The sequence below is a fragment of the Henckelia pumila genome, chromosome 4 (genome assembly GCF_033568475.1).
Source record: "Henckelia pumila isolate YLH828 chromosome 4, ASM3356847v2, whole genome shotgun sequence".
Taxonomy (NCBI): domain Eukaryota; kingdom Viridiplantae; phylum Streptophyta; class Magnoliopsida; order Lamiales; family Gesneriaceae; genus Henckelia; species Henckelia pumila.
The window spans coordinates 30,373,928-30,391,047 of record NC_133123.1 but is presented as its reverse complement, the minus strand read 5'-3'; the positions used below and the strand labels follow the sequence as shown (position 1 = coordinate 30,391,047).

At 40.3% G+C, this 17,120-nt stretch overlaps 1 protein-coding gene across 1 annotated transcript; it reads right to left on the bottom strand.

Annotated features, from left to right (window-relative positions):
• Positions 1–6,562: 6,562 nt before the first annotated feature.
• Positions 6,563–16,540, bottom strand: LOC140860765 (uncharacterized). The gene is made up of 3 exons (XM_073263775.1): positions 16,497–16,540; positions 15,561–16,139; positions 6,563–6,767 (listed from the first exon to the last, which is right to left on the bottom strand). Exons 1-3 carry the CDS (start codon positions 16,538–16,540, stop codon positions 6,563–6,565), a joined length of 828 nt encoding a protein of 275 aa, XP_073119876.1.
• Between the last annotated feature and the right edge of the window lie 580 nt (positions 16,541–17,120).

Sequence of the window (17,120 nt, the reverse complement as noted above, 5' to 3'; positions counted from 1 at the left end):
TTGACTGTGAGAGTTGGTTGGATGATATGGATCAGTTGTTTGATTCCATTGACTACACAGATGACCGCCGAATCAGGTTAGTAATTCATCAGCTGCGTGGTGGTGCTAAGAGCTGGTGGATCATGACAAAGAAAGCAATTGAGAGTAGAGGTACAGAGGTTACTTGGACTCTTTTTAAATCTGAGTTTTATAAGCGGTTTTTTCCTATCTCGTATCGTAAGGATAAGGGAGCAGAGTTTGCAAATCTGAGGCAAGGGAATCTGAACATTGAAGAGTACGTGGCTAAGTTCGATAGTCTGTTGCGTTTTGCACCGCTAATTGCCGGAGATGAAGAAGCTAAGGCAGATCAGTTCATCAACGGGTTGAACCCCGATGTCTTCACGTTGGTTAACACCAACAGGCCTAGCAACTTTGCGGATGCCATGAATTACGCAAAGGGAGCAGAAGCAGGCTTGTGGAGGCAAAGAGGTAATCAGGGGGCACCTCAGCAGCAGAGGCAGTATCAGAACCAACCATCTCAGTACCAGAATCAGCCACCTCAACATCAGAACCAGCAGCAGAGGTATGAAGGTGGAAACAGTGGGGGAAACAGAAAGGATCAGTACAAGGCAAGAGGTAAACAGTTCAAGAGACAGGGGAACAGTTCGTCCAGTTCCAGTGGTTCGAAGCAATTCGGTTCAGGACCGAGTTCTGGGTCATCATCCTTGTACTGCAGCAAGTGTGGAGGAAGACACTCACCGGATCAGTGTGTGGGAGTCTTCGGCAATTGTAACTCATGTCAGCAACCGGGACACTTCTCTAAAGTGTGCCCTCAACGTAATAGAGATAGAGCTCAGAATGGGAGTTCGTCTAGACCTGCAGCTCAGCCGGAGAGGCAGTCGTCTGCAGTGCACTCTTTCCAACCCCAGCAACAGCAGAACAGACAGGGAGGTAGCTCTAGTGCAAATCAGCCTCCGAGACAGCAAGCACGAGTCTTTGCATTGACAGAGGATCAGGCTCAGGCAGCACCTGACGATGTCATAGCAGGTAACTGTTCGATTTTCGATCATTCTGCTCATGTCTTGATAGATACAGGTGCTTCCCATTCCTTTATCTCTGAGAAATATGTGTTATTGCATGCTTTGCCAACTGAATTGTTGCCTACAGTAGTAGCTGTTACTTCACCTTTGGGTCGAGGAAATGTTTCTGTCCGACTAGTCAGGAACTGTGAATTTTGTTTCGAGGGGAATTTATTAGAATTCGACTGTATTGTGCTTGGGTTGTCAGATTTTGATTGTATTGTCGGTATAGATGCTTTGACCAAGTACAGGGCAACAGTTGATTGTTTTCTGAAAGTTGTCAGGTTCAGACCTGAAATGGCAGACGAGTGGAAATTCTTTGGTAAGGGTTCTCGATCTAGAATTCCTTTGATTTCAGTGTTATCTATGACTCGTTTGTTACAGAGAGGTGCAGAAGGAGTTTTGGTTTATGCGGTTGATGTACTGAAATCTAGCCCAGCTTTGGTTGACTTACCAGTGGTTAGAGATTTTTCTGATGTGTTTCCGGAAGATGTTCCTGGATTGCCACCCATTCGAGAGGTTGAATTCAGCATTGACTTAGTGCCAGGTACTCAACCTATTTCAAAAGCTCCTTATCGTATGACACTTGTTGAATTGAGAGAGTTGAAGGAGCAGCTTGAGGATTTGATTGCCAAGGGATACATCAGACCTAGTGTATCGCCTTGGGGTGCTCCTGTTCTATTCGTTCGGAAGAAGGATGGTTCTATGCGGCTCTGTATCGACTACCGTCAATTGAATCAGGCTACAGTTAAGAACAGGTATCCTTTACCCCGAATAGATGACTTGTTCGATCAACTGCAGGGTTCTTCTGTCTACTCTAAGATTGATCTGAGGTCAGGCTACCATCAGCTGAGAGTGCGAGAGGAAGATGTTCCTAAGACCGCATTCAGAACGAGGTATGGTCACTTTGAGTTTATAGTCATGCCGTTCGGTTTGACTAACGCTCCAGCTGTTTTTATGGGTTTGATGAACCGTATCTTTCAGCGTTATTTAGATGAGTTCGTCATTATCTTCATCGATGATATTCTTATCTACTCGAAGAACCGTACTGACCATGCAGAGCACTTGAGAATCGTCTTGCAGATTTTACGAGTTGAGCAGTTGTTTGCCAAGCTATCGAAATGCGAATTCTGGTTAGATCGAGTTGTCTTTCTCGGTCATATTATTTCTGAAGATGGGATTTCTGTCGATCCCAGCAAAATCGAAGCGGTTATGAATTGGCCTAGACCGACATCAGTACCTGAGATCCGAAGCTTCATGGGTTTAGCTGGTTATTACCGTCGTTTCATCGAGGGTTTCTCGTCTATTGCCAAGCCTATTACCCAGCTGACTCAGAAGAATGCGCCTTTTGTCTGGACTTTAGATTGTGAGGCTAGCTTTGTTGATCTGAAGAGGAGACTGACCAGTGCTCCAATTCTTTCTATTCCGAAGGGTACTGGAGGTTTCACAGTGTATTGTGATGCTTCTAACCGAGGTTTGGGTTGTGTTCTTATGCAGCATAAGCATGTGATAGCGTATGCATCGAGGCAGCTGAAACCGCACGAGACTCGTTATCCTGTTCATGATCTTGAACTTGCAGCAATTGTATTTGCTTTGAAGATCTGGCGTCACTATCTTTATGGTGAGTCTTTCGAGATCTTTTCTGATCATAAGAGTCTTAAGTACTTGTTTTCACAGGCAGAGCTGAATATGAGACAGAGAAGATGGTTAGATCTGTTGAAGGATTTTGACTGTGAGATCAAGTATTATCCAGGGAAGTCGAATGCAGTTGCAGATGCCTTGAGCCGAAAGCTTTGTTCTCTATCTCTTTCAACTATCGGTGTTTCTCAGTTGGTCGATGATTGTTGCACTTCTGGTTTAGAGTTTGAAACAGATAGGGAGACTATCAGAGTGTTTGTTATTCAAGCCGAGCCGGAGTTGTTTGTTGCAATCAGAGAAGCACAGAAGTCTGAGCCGAGCATTCAGGTTTCGGTAGAGAAAGTCAAAACTGGGCATCAGTCAGAATTCCAGGTTAGAGATGACGTTTTGTTTGTGAATAACCGTATTGTTGTGCCTGATATTTCGGAGTTGAGACAGCGTATTCTCCGAGAGGCTCATTGCAGTCGGTTTAGCGTTCATCCTGGAGGTCGTAATATGTACAACGATCTGAAGAGTCAGTTCTGGTGGAAGAGAATGAAGGACGATGTTGCGAGATTTGTATCTCGGTGTTTGAATTGTCAGCAAGTGAAAGCAGAGCGGAAGCGACCAGGTGGTCTTTTGCACAGCCTATCTGTTCCTGAATGGAAATGGGATCACATTTCTATGGATTTTGTCACGAAGCTACCACGATCCGTTCGAGGATGCGATGCTATTTGGGTAGTGATCGACCGATTGACAAAGTCTGCGTGTTTTATTCCGTACAGGATGACGTATCGTCATGATCAGATGACTGAGTTGTATGTTAGCAATGTTGTGAGATTGCATGGTGTGCCGAAGTCGATCGTTTCAGACAGAGATCCTAGATTCACTTCTCACTTCTGGCACAGTCTTCAGGGGGCACTTGGTACTCGATTGCATCTGAGTACAGCTTATCATCCTCAGACAGATGGACAGTCAGAGCGAACTATCCAGACGTTGGAGGATATGCTGCGAGCGGTAGTGCTAGACTTTGGCACTAGTTGGCAGGATTCTTTGCCTCTTGTCGAGTTTTCTTACAACAACAGCTTCCAAGCGAGTATCGGTATGGCGCCTTTTGAGGCTTTGTATGGTAGAAAGTGCCGATCTCCGTTGTTTTGGGATGAATTGTCCGAGTCACCAGATTTGGGACCGGAGATGCTTAGAGATATGGCAGAGCAGGTTAAGATCATTCAGACCAGAATGAAGTCAGCTCAAGATAGACAGGCAAAGTATGCGAATGTCAGACGTCGACCTCTGAGTTTTGAGCAGGGAGACCGTGTATTCCTTAAGATTTCTCCGTTCAGAGGCACCGTCAGATTCGGTAAGAGAGGAAAGTTATCTCCGAGATTCATCGGTCCGTACGAAATTCTCGAGAAAATAGGCGATCTTTCCTACAGACTTGCACTTCCTCCGTCTTTATCTGGTATTCACGATGTTTTTCACGTCTCTATGCTGCGAAAGTATCAACCAGATATTTCTCATATCCTTCAGCCTGACGAAGCCGAGTTAGACGAGACCCTGAGCTATTTTGAGCGACCAATTCAGATCCTCGATCGGAAAGAAAAGCAACTCAGAACCAAGTTGATTCCATTGGTGAAAGTGCAGTGGAGCCGTCACGGCGTTGAGGAAGCGACTTGGGAGACAGAATCTGACATGAGACAGCGATTTCCGGAGTTATTCGGATGACGTGAGTTCTTCTTACTGTCTTTAGTTCTTTATTCTATCTTATGAGTTATGGTTCTTGTGGATTCGAGGACGAAATCTCTTCTTAGTGGGGGAGAATTGTAACGCCCCATTTTTTATCTTAAATGAGTTTATTTGAGTTAATCGGAGATTACAGAGTTCACGAGCCGACTCGATTTTGATCAGGGTCCTTTTTGCAAAAATTGGATTTTTCAGGGACTAAAACGCAAATTGTGGATTTTATATATTATCTACTCTTAGAGATTGGTTGACAAAGTCTTCTTCATCCCCTCCTAGCCGTCTCCCTCCATTCTCACGCCTCCAAGCTTTTCCAAGCTTTGGGGTTCCAGTCCGAGCACGATCCGGCCGTTGGAATTTATTTTTGAAGGCAGTTTAGCGATCACTGCAGCGAGAGCTCCGTTATATCGTAAGTTTTTCTACGATCGGATACATTCTAGTTTTTGGATGTTGTTAGAATCGTTTGAGATTCGAGTAAGTTGTTCTCTACAGAGTTCTGATCGTTTATTATCTGTCAGTTTTGAAATAGAGCGACGTTCGGATTTGTTATGATTTTTGGAAGCCATTTTCGAAAATCATGGTTTCGAGATTTGTTGGGTTTTTCTTGTTGTTGTTGTATTAGCATTGAATTGAGTTGTTATCAGTATTGAACTGCTGTCTGCGTTGCCGGTTGTTCAGTTATAGCCGTTATGCCGTCGGTTTGAGTTTTTGGAGATTTTGAACCGTTTTTGAGTTTGAACTTGGCTTGTAAGTTGATCGTGGTTATTTATCAATCATCTCTTGTATCTGAACAGATTCGTTCGGAGTTGTCAAGCCCAGAGTTAGCAGCTATTTGATCGTTTCAGAGAATTGGACGAAGAACGGTATAAAGAGTTTTCCTTGAACCGTTGCCTTGTTGTTGTTAGATTGTGTAGTTGTTTATACAATCTCTTTTGTAGCTTATCCAGAGTTGGAGCTACTGCATTGCAAGGTAAAAGCAGTCATCGTAGCGGGATAGCATACTCGGGACTGTTGGTTCTCGAGTTTCCCTTTTTAAATCACATATTGCATTGATACTTGTTCTAGCACGTGGAACTTGTAATTGTTGATTGATTGAGTTTTTGTTATGTGGCTTATGTTTATGTTTCTGTTATGCATTCATCTTGAGCCTACTTTGATTTCAGCGGGCAGAACCGCCCTTTTTGTTAGACGTTTGGGAACTATGATTGAGTTGCCTAGGTTGTAGTATTTCGCCTAGTGCTAGCATACTCATTATGGTTGCTCAAAGTCTAGAGGAGTGGGATACGTGGCACCACCTCGATTGGGAGAGTCGGTGAGTCGTTACGTGATCTCATCCTCGGGATCCCAAAAGCAGAGCAATACTCCCGTGTTTATCAGAATCGATATCCTGGTTTTAAAGACATGCATATCATTAACTTCGACTTGAATATGTGGTTTGATAGCATGTTGTATATTCATTACTTGATATGTTGCTTTTACTGGGATTATCATTCTCACCGGTTATCCGGCTGTTGCTTTGTTTTGTATGTGTACTTGGCAACAGGTGGGGCAGGAACAAGTCAGAAGAGGCATGGTTAGCTTCGAGGGCAAGTAGTAGAAGTGAGACTCGGTTTAGAAGTCGAATTAGCATGTTTATCTAGTTTAAGATTGAAGCATGTTAGAACTCGAACTTGATATGTTTTGTTATTCGAATTAGTTTGTATTCGGATTGTAATCTGAAATCGAAGTATGTTGTTGTTGTATCGATTTAGACTTCTGGTTGTTTTTAGGCCTTCTGAAAGCATGACTTGTTATGGCATGTTTCCCTACACCCTGTTATTGCATTTGTATTTGAAGGCATGTCGGACCAAGCGCGGAATCCTTTTTTTTTTTCTGCAGCCTGAGCATTTTCTGCCCAGGCCTTCCACGCGCGGGCGAGGCATTCCTCGCGCGCGCGCGAGGCCTCCGTTGGGCCTCGGAATTGTTTGCCCGCGCGCGCGCGAGCTTGGTTCCTCGCGCGGGCGCGCGGCGTTTTTTTTTTTAAAAAAAAAAAAAACTTTGACTTGTTTTACTCTTGGATTCTTGTTCGCTTAATTGTTGTTTAATCCGAGATTAGTGGCTTAGAATCGAGGTCTCACAGAAACCCTATTGCCCTTTGAACTTTTTGGTCATTCCCTCTTCACAGCAGCTCTAGAAACCTGTATTTCTTCCATGTTGACATATTTCTCCGCTCGGGCGAGTAGTTCCTCGTATGTTTCCGCTGGTCTTTTTATTAGGGATTTGAGAAAATCTTTTGTATCCAGCCCTTGCATGAAGGCACTGATAAGCAGATCTGGTGTCGCAGTGGGTACCTCAAGAGCCAAGGCACTAAACCTGCGGATATTGAAAGAGTGAGTGCCCGGTTAGCCAACTTGTGGCTAAGGGCTTTTATGACTCTATGTAAAACAATCTTTTGTTTAATATAATTTACACTTTTATAATGGCATTGACTTTATCTTTCTTCATATTGTTATATTATGATATACTATTGTTGTTTTGATAAAGACCTTGAATATACTATAGTGTATGTAAGATGTGGTAGCACATGGGGATGACTATCATGAAACACATCTTATAGTCACTGTATATTCTAAACTGTTCCTAGTCAATTGAGCTGTCCGAAAATAAGGATAAGGATCGCTCGAGATTGAGACTAGCATTTGCGATGCCGAGTACCACGTTTCATTGGTATGGAACATAGAGATGTTCAAAGCATGCAAATGGATATTCATATGATGAATGATCGAACTACCCTATTCGGACTTTCCAAGTGGTTATCACTTATCGAGTGGATAAAGTCCGCGGTTTTGGTTGTACACCATTAGTCCTTATTACTTGAAACATCATTGAGACTCTATATGCTAGTAATGTACTTTGACTCGTTTACCGACTCTATTGGGGTCATCAGATGTCGGGATTGGGTACAGTTACGACACATATAGGAGTCGATGCTTTGTTGTCAAGGATTCACCACATACTTGCGAGTGTGGATATCCTATGCGATCTGAGGAGATATTAGTGTGACGAATCTCTGGCCAGAGTACATGATGTGTTTTAGGTTAATGGGTTATCCTAGTAACACATGCGATGTCACTATTTGATCTCCAAGATGTTATGCATAGTTATCGAATCTCGAACAACTCTCGATATACCAATGGTTGTTGATTCGATCGGGATATATGGATGAAGGGACCGTACTGTACGCTAACCAAAATCTACTGGTTCTTGCAGGCACTATCAGTAATACCTAGGGAATCATGGGGCGATGTTGCTAGGCGCTCTTACCATGATTCGATGGGTAAGTCGGAAATTGTTGTTCCGAGTCACAAGGAGTTGTGAGCCCACGGCTAGCTGTATTCCTGAACCATTGAGGGTTACACAAGTAATGGATTACTAAAACCCCGTAGAGATAGTTAAATTTAAAGAGTTAAATTTAATGAAAGAGAAGTTTGACTTCTTAACTAAAGGGAGTGGGATTTCCTAAACGACATAGGGATGGACATTTTTGGAAATCACTGAATTCGGATTCGGAAAAATTATCTTGACTTTAAAAGATGCAGAAATGGTTTCTGTGCACATTGGTAAAATTAGTTTATCAATCGGAGTCACGATGAATTTTATATTAATTTTTAGAACAACGGGCTTGGCTTGTTGGGTTTAAGTTATGGATTATGGGCCATAAGGAGTTAGAGTCCAAATATAATTATAACTTAATCCAGTCTAGAAATTATCTATAAATAGGACTGCAGTGTTCGAAAATCATATAGCATTCAGTCTTGAATTTTCGAAAATCAGTCTATATTATTCAATGGGATTTTCGAAATCCTCTGTCCCTTTTGGAGAAAATTCGGGTTGTGATTTTTGTGAAAAATTACAATTCTGAATTAACATATCATATCTGTTTATTCTCTACGCAAACTTCTGATTGATTTCTAGTGCAGTCAATCAGAGGGTTTCTGTTTTTCATTCTTGGACCTAATTCCGGAGAAAGATCGTGACGCCATCAGTTCCCGGGATTTACAAGAAGAGCAGATTAAATTCTGTTGGAGTCCACAATCAAGCCTTTGCTTGACAAGGTAAAATATTTAATTGTGATTATTTATTTTACTTGAACAAATTTAATCGTAAAAGGTTTTGATACCCAGATATGGAATCGTTCCATATTAGAAAAATAAAATTTTTAAACTTCCGCTGCACCGGGTATCAATTCTAATTGATCTGAACACAGTTTTCCAACAGTGGTATCAGAGCCAGGTTGCTCAGATCAAACGATTAAATTAATCGATTGTACAAAATTTTTAAGTCTCGGTTTTTGAAACAAAACGAAAATTTAAAATTATATTTTAATAGGCAAATCGGGCAGCGATCGTCGCTGCCCAATGGGCAGCGACGGGCTGCCCGGGATTGTCTTGGGCAGCCCGAAAAATTAAAATTTTATTTTTTAAAAAAATTTTGAATTTTTGAAATTCTAGTGTTTGATCCGATCGAAAATTGTTTTTGATTAGATCACGAGGCATCGGATCGAATTGTTCGAGTCCGAAATTTTTTAAAATTGATTTTTGGATAAATTTGAATTTTTGGAAAATTTATAAATTTTATCCGTTAAATTAGATTTTATAAAATTAATTATTTTGGTACAATTGATGATAAGATATGATCTTATGGATGGATAAGATAAAATATGATTTTATCTTTTAATTATGATGTCATTGCATGTTTATCCAATTATTTTAATTATTGAATTAATTATTGGATAAAAGGATGATCGATTGCCATGACCAATATTTTAGGTGTATGTTAGGTGATTTACATTTGTCTTATTGTTGTTGGTGTTTATTAATGGGCTTGGTTTATAGCCCAAATATGATTGTCATATGTAATAAAAGTGGGCCTGGTTTATGACCCGTTCCCACCCCTAAAATGTATCCCATATTTGTCATCGAAATTTATTGTAAATTTATTAGACTTAGTGGGAGATAAAGATTTGAAGAAATGGTGGGCCCAGCAGACAATGAAGACCGAAAAAATGTAAATTGGAAGCACAATGTAATAGGATTGCATTGCATACTTACATATCACCTAGGATTGGACTTAGACTCGTGATTGGCAACCACGGGTCGATTAGTTAATGGGATCGATCATCCTTAAATAATATATGATATTATTGATGTATGCATGTTTAGACAAAATTGTATGAATCCCGCAAGCATACATAAATTGCATGATGAGACAAATTTTCAAAATAAAATCCCTCATTTTAAATATGATTTAAAATTGATATCAAGATAAATAAAAGGAATTTTAAATATTGTTTAAATATTCATACCTTCCATCAACGATCAATGTATGTGATGCTACCCGCGGATACGGTCCGGCTCATATTATTGGGGGGGCCCGTTCGTCGGAAAGCTGTACATTGGATCGACACGTGTTGTAAGTTGGGTGGAACTCCCATGGGATTGGCTCATATTATTGGGGATCCACTTGGCGACCGTCCATCACAACTTAATATTGATGGGTTATCTTGACATGTCACAATAAACGGCGTCATATTATTGGGCCCTTATTGGACATGAGGTAAAAACGTGGAGGTTGCTTTGGAAGCAATTGGGCTCTACCTTTTGAAAATTATGGTTGGCTGATATTATTCGGGACTATATTTTGTCAATTGGACTCCATGTTCCCACTAAAGAAAATGTTTCTCGTTTTCACTAGAGGGTGGTGAAATCGTCAAAATAGTGGGAGTGTGATTCATAAAATAAAATTTGCCATATTTTATGTCTTAGTAAATTATTAAACAAATCATCGATTATTGTCTGTTTCATCTCAGTATTTCATTACAATGAATTCGTAATCCACATGATTCAATTCTCGAACAAAACAAATTTTCTGGCGCAATCTATACAGGATGGTTCCATAAGTTCAGATTGTCCTGAGTTCGGAAAAGATTTTCTAAGTGTTAGAAAAGGCTTCTCCGAAAACAGCCTCGGCTGATGTAACTGCCGAAAGGTTGGCCGAAGAGAAATGGTTGGACCATGATCTCAAGGCCAAATGTTACATGCAAAATTCGACAAGTCTAAACAAGTTTGCCATTACTGCAAGAAACCCGGTCATTGGAAACGTAACTGCAAGGAATACCTCGAGCAGTTGAGAACTACAAAGGGTATGTTTTACATTGAAATAAATGTTTTACTTTATACTACTTCTTGGGTATTGGATACCAGATATAGATCTCACATTTACAATGAGTTGCAAATGATGACAAGAAGTAATAAGCTAAGGAAGGGTGAGACCCAGCTAAGGCTTGGGAATGGTTCTAGAGTCGAAGCCAAAGCTATAGGAGACATTTATTTAGTTTTGCAGAGAAATTTTAAGTTATTTTTTAGAGATGTTTTATATGTTCCGGATTTGGTCAAAAACATTATATCTATTTCTATGCTTGATAGAGATGGTTTTTCTTATAATTTTGTAAATGGGATTTGCAATATTTACAAGAATGAATGTTTGATTGGAAATGGACAACTTGAAAATGATCTATATAGCTTAAAATTATGTTGATAAACTGGTGACAACAATTAAAAGGAAAAATGATAGTCAAAACCCGGCAAACCTTTGGCATGCTAGGCTAGGTCATATTTCCTCAAGGAGGATGAACAAGCTAGTGGGAGAGGGCATGTTTGATATGTCTGATATTAACTCTCTACCTACTTGTGAATCCTGCCTAAAGGGAAAAATGACTAAATCTCCTTTCAAAGGGAAACCTGAGCGTAGTCTAAATCTGTTGGATTAGATCCATACAGATGTTTGCGGTCCATTTAGGATTGGTACTAAATGTGGAAACACCTACTTCATTACCTTTACTGATGATCATTCTAGGTATGGGTATTTATATTTAATGAAATATAAGTCGGAAGCATTTGAAAAGTTCAAAGAATTCAAGGCTGAAGTAGAAAACAAACTAGGTAAAAGTATTAAGGCACTTCGATCGGATCGAGGTGGAGAATACTTAAGTACCGAGTTTCTGGACTATCTAAAAGAGAATGGGATTCTCTCTCAGTGGACTCCTCCTATGACACCTCAGCTTAATGGTGTTTTGGAGCGTCGCAATCGAACTTTGTTGGACATGGTTCGATCCATGATGAGCTTCACTGAGCTCCCACCTTCGTTTTGGGGCTACGCGCTTGAAACGGCGGCATTGTTGTTAAACAACGTCCACACTAAAGCAGTAAATAAAACACCATACAAGTTATGGAATGGCAAAGCTCCTAAGTATTCGTACTTGAGGATTTGGGGATGTCCTGCTTACGTGAAGCAGACAGTGGGAGATAAATTGGATAGTCGATCCACTTTATGTTATTTTGTAGGGTATCCGAAGAATTCAATCGGATATTATTTCTATCATCCTGCTGAAACAAAAGTGTTTGTTTCAAGGAATGCCACCTTCTTGGAGAAGGAGTTCTTATTGGATAAGAAAGGCAAGATGATGGAACTCGAAGAAATTCGAGAAGAACCCGAGATACAAAATAGTGATCCTACACCTCAAGAATCATCACAATACACGCCTATTACTAGGAGATCCGAGAGGACTTCTAGGCCTCCTATTAGATATAGTCTTCTTCTTGAAGGGGATCAAAGTGAACCCGTCATTGGATGTGATCCAAGAAACTTCATGGAAGCAATTTCTGATGCGGATTCGAATTTATGGCTTGAAGCTATGCAATCGGAAATAGACTCGATGCATTCTAACCAAGTTTGGTCTTTAGTAGATCCTCCCGATGGAATTGTTCCAATTGGGTGCAAATGGATCTACAAGAGAAAGCTTGGGCCTGATGGAAAGGTATTGACCTACAAGGCACGATTGGTGGCAAAAGGTTATACTCAAAGACAAGGAGTTGACTATGATGAAACCTTTTCACCAGTCGCAATGTTCAAGTCCATAAGAATCCTTATTGCCATAGCAGCATGGTATGACTATGAGATATGGCAAATGGATGTAAAGACTGCATTTCTTAATGGAAACATTAAGGAAGAGATCTATATGACGCAGCCTGAGGGATACACATCCATGGGAAGCGAGCATAAGGTATGCAAGCTTCAGAGATCAATCTATGGTCTCAAACAAGCATCAAGAAGTTGGAACCAGAAATTTGATGAAACAATAAAGGATTTTGGTTTCATCAAGAACCCGGAGGAACCATGCGTGTACAAGAAAGTAGTGAAGAATGCGGTAACATTCTTAGTACTTTATGTTGATGACATCCTAATCATGGGGAATGATGTAGGGATGTTGCAGTCAACAAAAATATGGTTATCAGGTAGATTCTCGATGAAGGATTTAGGTGAGGCATCCTATATTCTAGGAATTCAGATCTATAGAGATAGATCTAAAAGAATGATAGGACTCACTCAATCAACCTACATCGATACCATATTGAAAAGGTTTTCTATGGATGAGTCCAAGAGAGGACATCTACCTATGTGTCATGGAATTTCTCTATACAAGTCTATGTGTCCCAAGACTGACGAAGAGATAGAGAAGATGACACACGTGCCATATGCGTCAGCCATAGGTAGTATCATGTATGGGATGATATCTACCAGACCGGATGTGGCCTATGCTCTAAGCGTCACGAGCAGATACCAAGTCAATCCCGGTCAAATGCATTGGAAAGCCGTGAAGGATATTCTTAAGTACTTGCGAAGGACTAAGAATTTGTTCATGGTTTATGGAGGGAGAGAATTGAAGTTGGAAGGCTATACCGACTCTAGCTTCCAATATGACGTGGATGACTCGAAATCAACCTTTGGATTTGTATTCGTGCTCAATGGCGGTGCTGTCTCTTGGAAGAGTTCCAAGCAGGACATCACAGCGGATTCCACCACTAAGGCAGAATACATTGCAGCATCAGCTGCTGCTAAAGAGGCGGTTTGGATAAGGAAATTCATCCAAGAGTTGGGTGTAATTCCTGAAGCTGTTGGTCCAGTCCCGGTGTACTGTGACAACACGGGTGCCGTTGCTCAGGCAAAGGAACCAAGGTCTCATCAGAAGTCCAAACACGTACTGAGGAAATACCACATCATCCGGGAGATCGTGGAAAGAGGAGACATCAGTGTCGAGAGAGTGGCCTCTACAGACAATATCGTTGATCCGCTTACTAAGCCCTTGCAAGGACCATTGTTTGACAAACATCGCGAAGCAATGGGATTACGTAGTATGACTAGTTGGCTTTAGGGCAAGTGGGAGATTGAAAGAGTGGGTGCCCGGTTAGCCAACTTGTGGCTAAGGGCTTTTATGACTCTATGTAAAACAATCTTTTGTTTAATATAATTTACACTTTTATAATGGCATTGACTTTATCTTTCTTCATATTGTTATATTATGATATACTATTGTTGTTTTGATAAAGACCTTGAATATACTATAGTGTATGTAAGATGTGGTAGCACATGGGGATGTCTATCATGAAACACATCTTATAGTCACTGTATATTCTAAACTGTTCCTAGTCAATTGAGCCGTCCGCAAATAAGGATAAGGATCGCTCGAGATTGAGACTAGCATTTGCGATGCCGAGTACCACGTTTCATTGGTATGGAACATAGAGATGTTCAAAGCATGCAAATGGATATTCATATGATGAATGATCGAACTACCCTATTCGGATTTTCCAAGTGGTTATCACTTATCGAGTGGATAAAGTCCGCGGTTTTGGTTGTACACCATTAGTCCTTATTACTTGAAACATCATTGAGACTCTATATGCTAGTAATGTACTTTGACTCGTTTACCGACTCTATTGGGGTCATCAGGTGTCGGGATTGGGTACAGTTACGACACATATAGGAGTCGATGCTTTGTTGTCAAGGATTCACCACATACTTGCGAGTGTGGATATCCTATGCGATCTGAGGAGATATTAGTGTGACGAATCTCTGGCCAGAGTACATGATGTGTTTTAGGTTAATGGGTTATCCTAGTAACACATGCGATGTCACTATTTGATCTCCAAGATGTTATGCATAGTTATCGAATCTCGAACAACTCTCGATATACCAATGGTTGTTGATTCGATCGGGATATATGGATGAAGGGACCGTACTGTACGCTAACCAAAATCTACTGGTTCTTGCAGACACTATCAGTAATACCTAGGGAATCATAGGGCGATGTTGCTAGGCGCTCTTACCATGATTCGATGGGTAAGTCGGAAATTGTTGTTCCGAGTCACAAGGAGTTGTGAGCCCACGGCTAGCTGTATTCCTGAACCATTGAGGGTTACACAAGTAATGGATTACTAAAACCCCATAGAGATAGTTAAATTTAAAGAGTTAAATTTAATGAAAGAGAAGTTTGACTTCTTAACTAAAGGGAGTGGGATTTCCTAAAATGACATAGTGATAGACATTTTTGGAAATCACTGAACTCGGATTCGAAAAAATTATCTTGACTTTAAAAGATGCAGAAATGATTTTTGTGCACATTGGTAAAATCAGTTTATCAATCGGAGTCACGATGAATTTTATATTAATTTTTAGAACAACGGGCTTGGCTTGTTGGACTTAAGTTATGGATTATGGGCCCTAAGGAGTTAGAGTCCAAATATAATTATAACTTAATCCAGTCTAGAAATTATCTATAAATAGGACTGCAGTGTTCGAAAATCATATAGCATTCAGTCTTGAATTTTCGAAAATCAGTCTATATTATTCAAGGGGATTTTCGAAATCCTCTGTCTCTTTTGGAGAAAATTCGGGTTGTGATTTTTGTGAAAAATTACAATTCTGAATTAACAGATCATATCTGTTTATTCTCTACGCAAACTTCTGATTGATTTCTAGTGCAGTCAATCAGAGAGTTTCTGTTTTTCATTCGTGGACCTAATTTCGGAGAAAGATCGTGACGCCATCAGTTCCCGGGATTTATAAGAAGAGCAGATTAAATTCTGTTGGAGTCTACAATCAAGCCTTTGCTTGACAAGGTAAAATATTTAATTGTGATTATTTATTTTAGTTGAACAAATTTAATCGTAAAAGGTTTTGATACCCAGATATGGAATCGTTCCATATTAGAAAAATAAAATTTTTAAACTTCCGCTGCACCGGGTATCAATTCTAATTGATCTGAACACAGTTTTCCAACAGATATATGCTCTCAAATTTTCATGCTCCCTTTGCTTGATTGCGAAGAGACTGAAAGTAGTGGTAGGATGCTTTTTGCTACTGGCGAAGTGGTGCACGAAGGATTTGCTAAAATCCTTGAATTCCTTGATCTCTCCGGGGCGTAACATATTGAACCATTGCTGGGCTGGTCCTATGAGAGTAGTAAGAAAAGCCCGACACTTAATCTGATCAGAATATTTATGCAACAGAGCTGCATTCTCGAAGCGCGCTAAATGGTCTTCAGGATCTCCCTTGCCATCATATTCTCCAACATGAGGCAATTTGAACTGCTTGGGGAGGTCGGCGTCCAATATCTCTTGAGTAAAAGGAATGTTTCTTGTTGTAGTAGCTAGGTATCCGGCCTGTTTTTTCCTTAGCTGCTCCATCTCCTCTTTCAACTTTTTGATCTCATCGAGGTGGGCGTTGTGCTCAGGGTGTAGAGGATTGGCCTCTCCTCTTTCTGCCAAAGCCCTCTGAACAGCCTGAGCTATTAATTCCTCTAAATTTGGGTGATCTCCATTCTGATTAGCTATCGAAACTCTTTTTCTTCAAATTCCCACAGAAGGCGCCAATTGATGATGTCGGAATTTTACCTCGGGTTCGGTCTGGTAGAATGGATCTTCCAAATCTTCTATGAAACAGGTCGGATCGGGTATGGCGGAACTGCACAAGCAACAGCTAGGTCAAAGGGACGCCGAAAGTGTTTTCGGCGTGACCCCTCCGATGCCTAAGTCAGTGTCTTGAAGGCAGAGGGTATGATTAATGCGAAAACTGAGAGATATGAGTGCGTGAAGGTAAAAGTGAGAGTGAATGTGTGAGGAATAATGAAAAGTAAGTAATGAATAATGAATTCTCAAAACCATAACAGTACCTGTATTTATAGGAAAATTTAGAGTAAGTTACCTAGTCGAATTATAACATGTCCTGGAGTAGGACTCTTCACTCATTGGACCGCCTTCAAGTTTATCCCCATCTCATGAATATCTGGAGATGGTCAAACTTATCCACAATGCATGTAAATCCGAGACTTAGAGAAGTCTATCCAGCCCATTAGGGCCCAGCTCTGGTCGGCCCATAAATAACAGCCCAGTTCAAGTCAAGCCCTAACAGGTGTAAAACTGGGCTGGACTTTGCCTAATGATTATAATTCAATAATTGGGCCAACCCTCATAAACTCATAACGAACGAATTCGGGTTAAAATAATTTCACGGGGTATCAATATATATACTATTTGGATTAGTTTTGTTTTTATTATCCATTCTCTCATTTTTTTTTTTAATTTTAAGAGATAAGGGTAAAATTGGTATTTAAAAACAAAAGTTTCTCTCTTCAGGGAGTTGAAAGTAAGTTTTATTTATGTAGGGATTTATAAATAAGTTATAAAGTGGTTTAGGGAGTGATTGACAATTAATCCTAATTCCAATGTTTCCTTTAAAAAATTAAATAACTGGTTAATCCTTTCTTAAATAAATATTGCATAAATTATAATACAATCCACATAATATTCAAGTATCATAAATAATTTT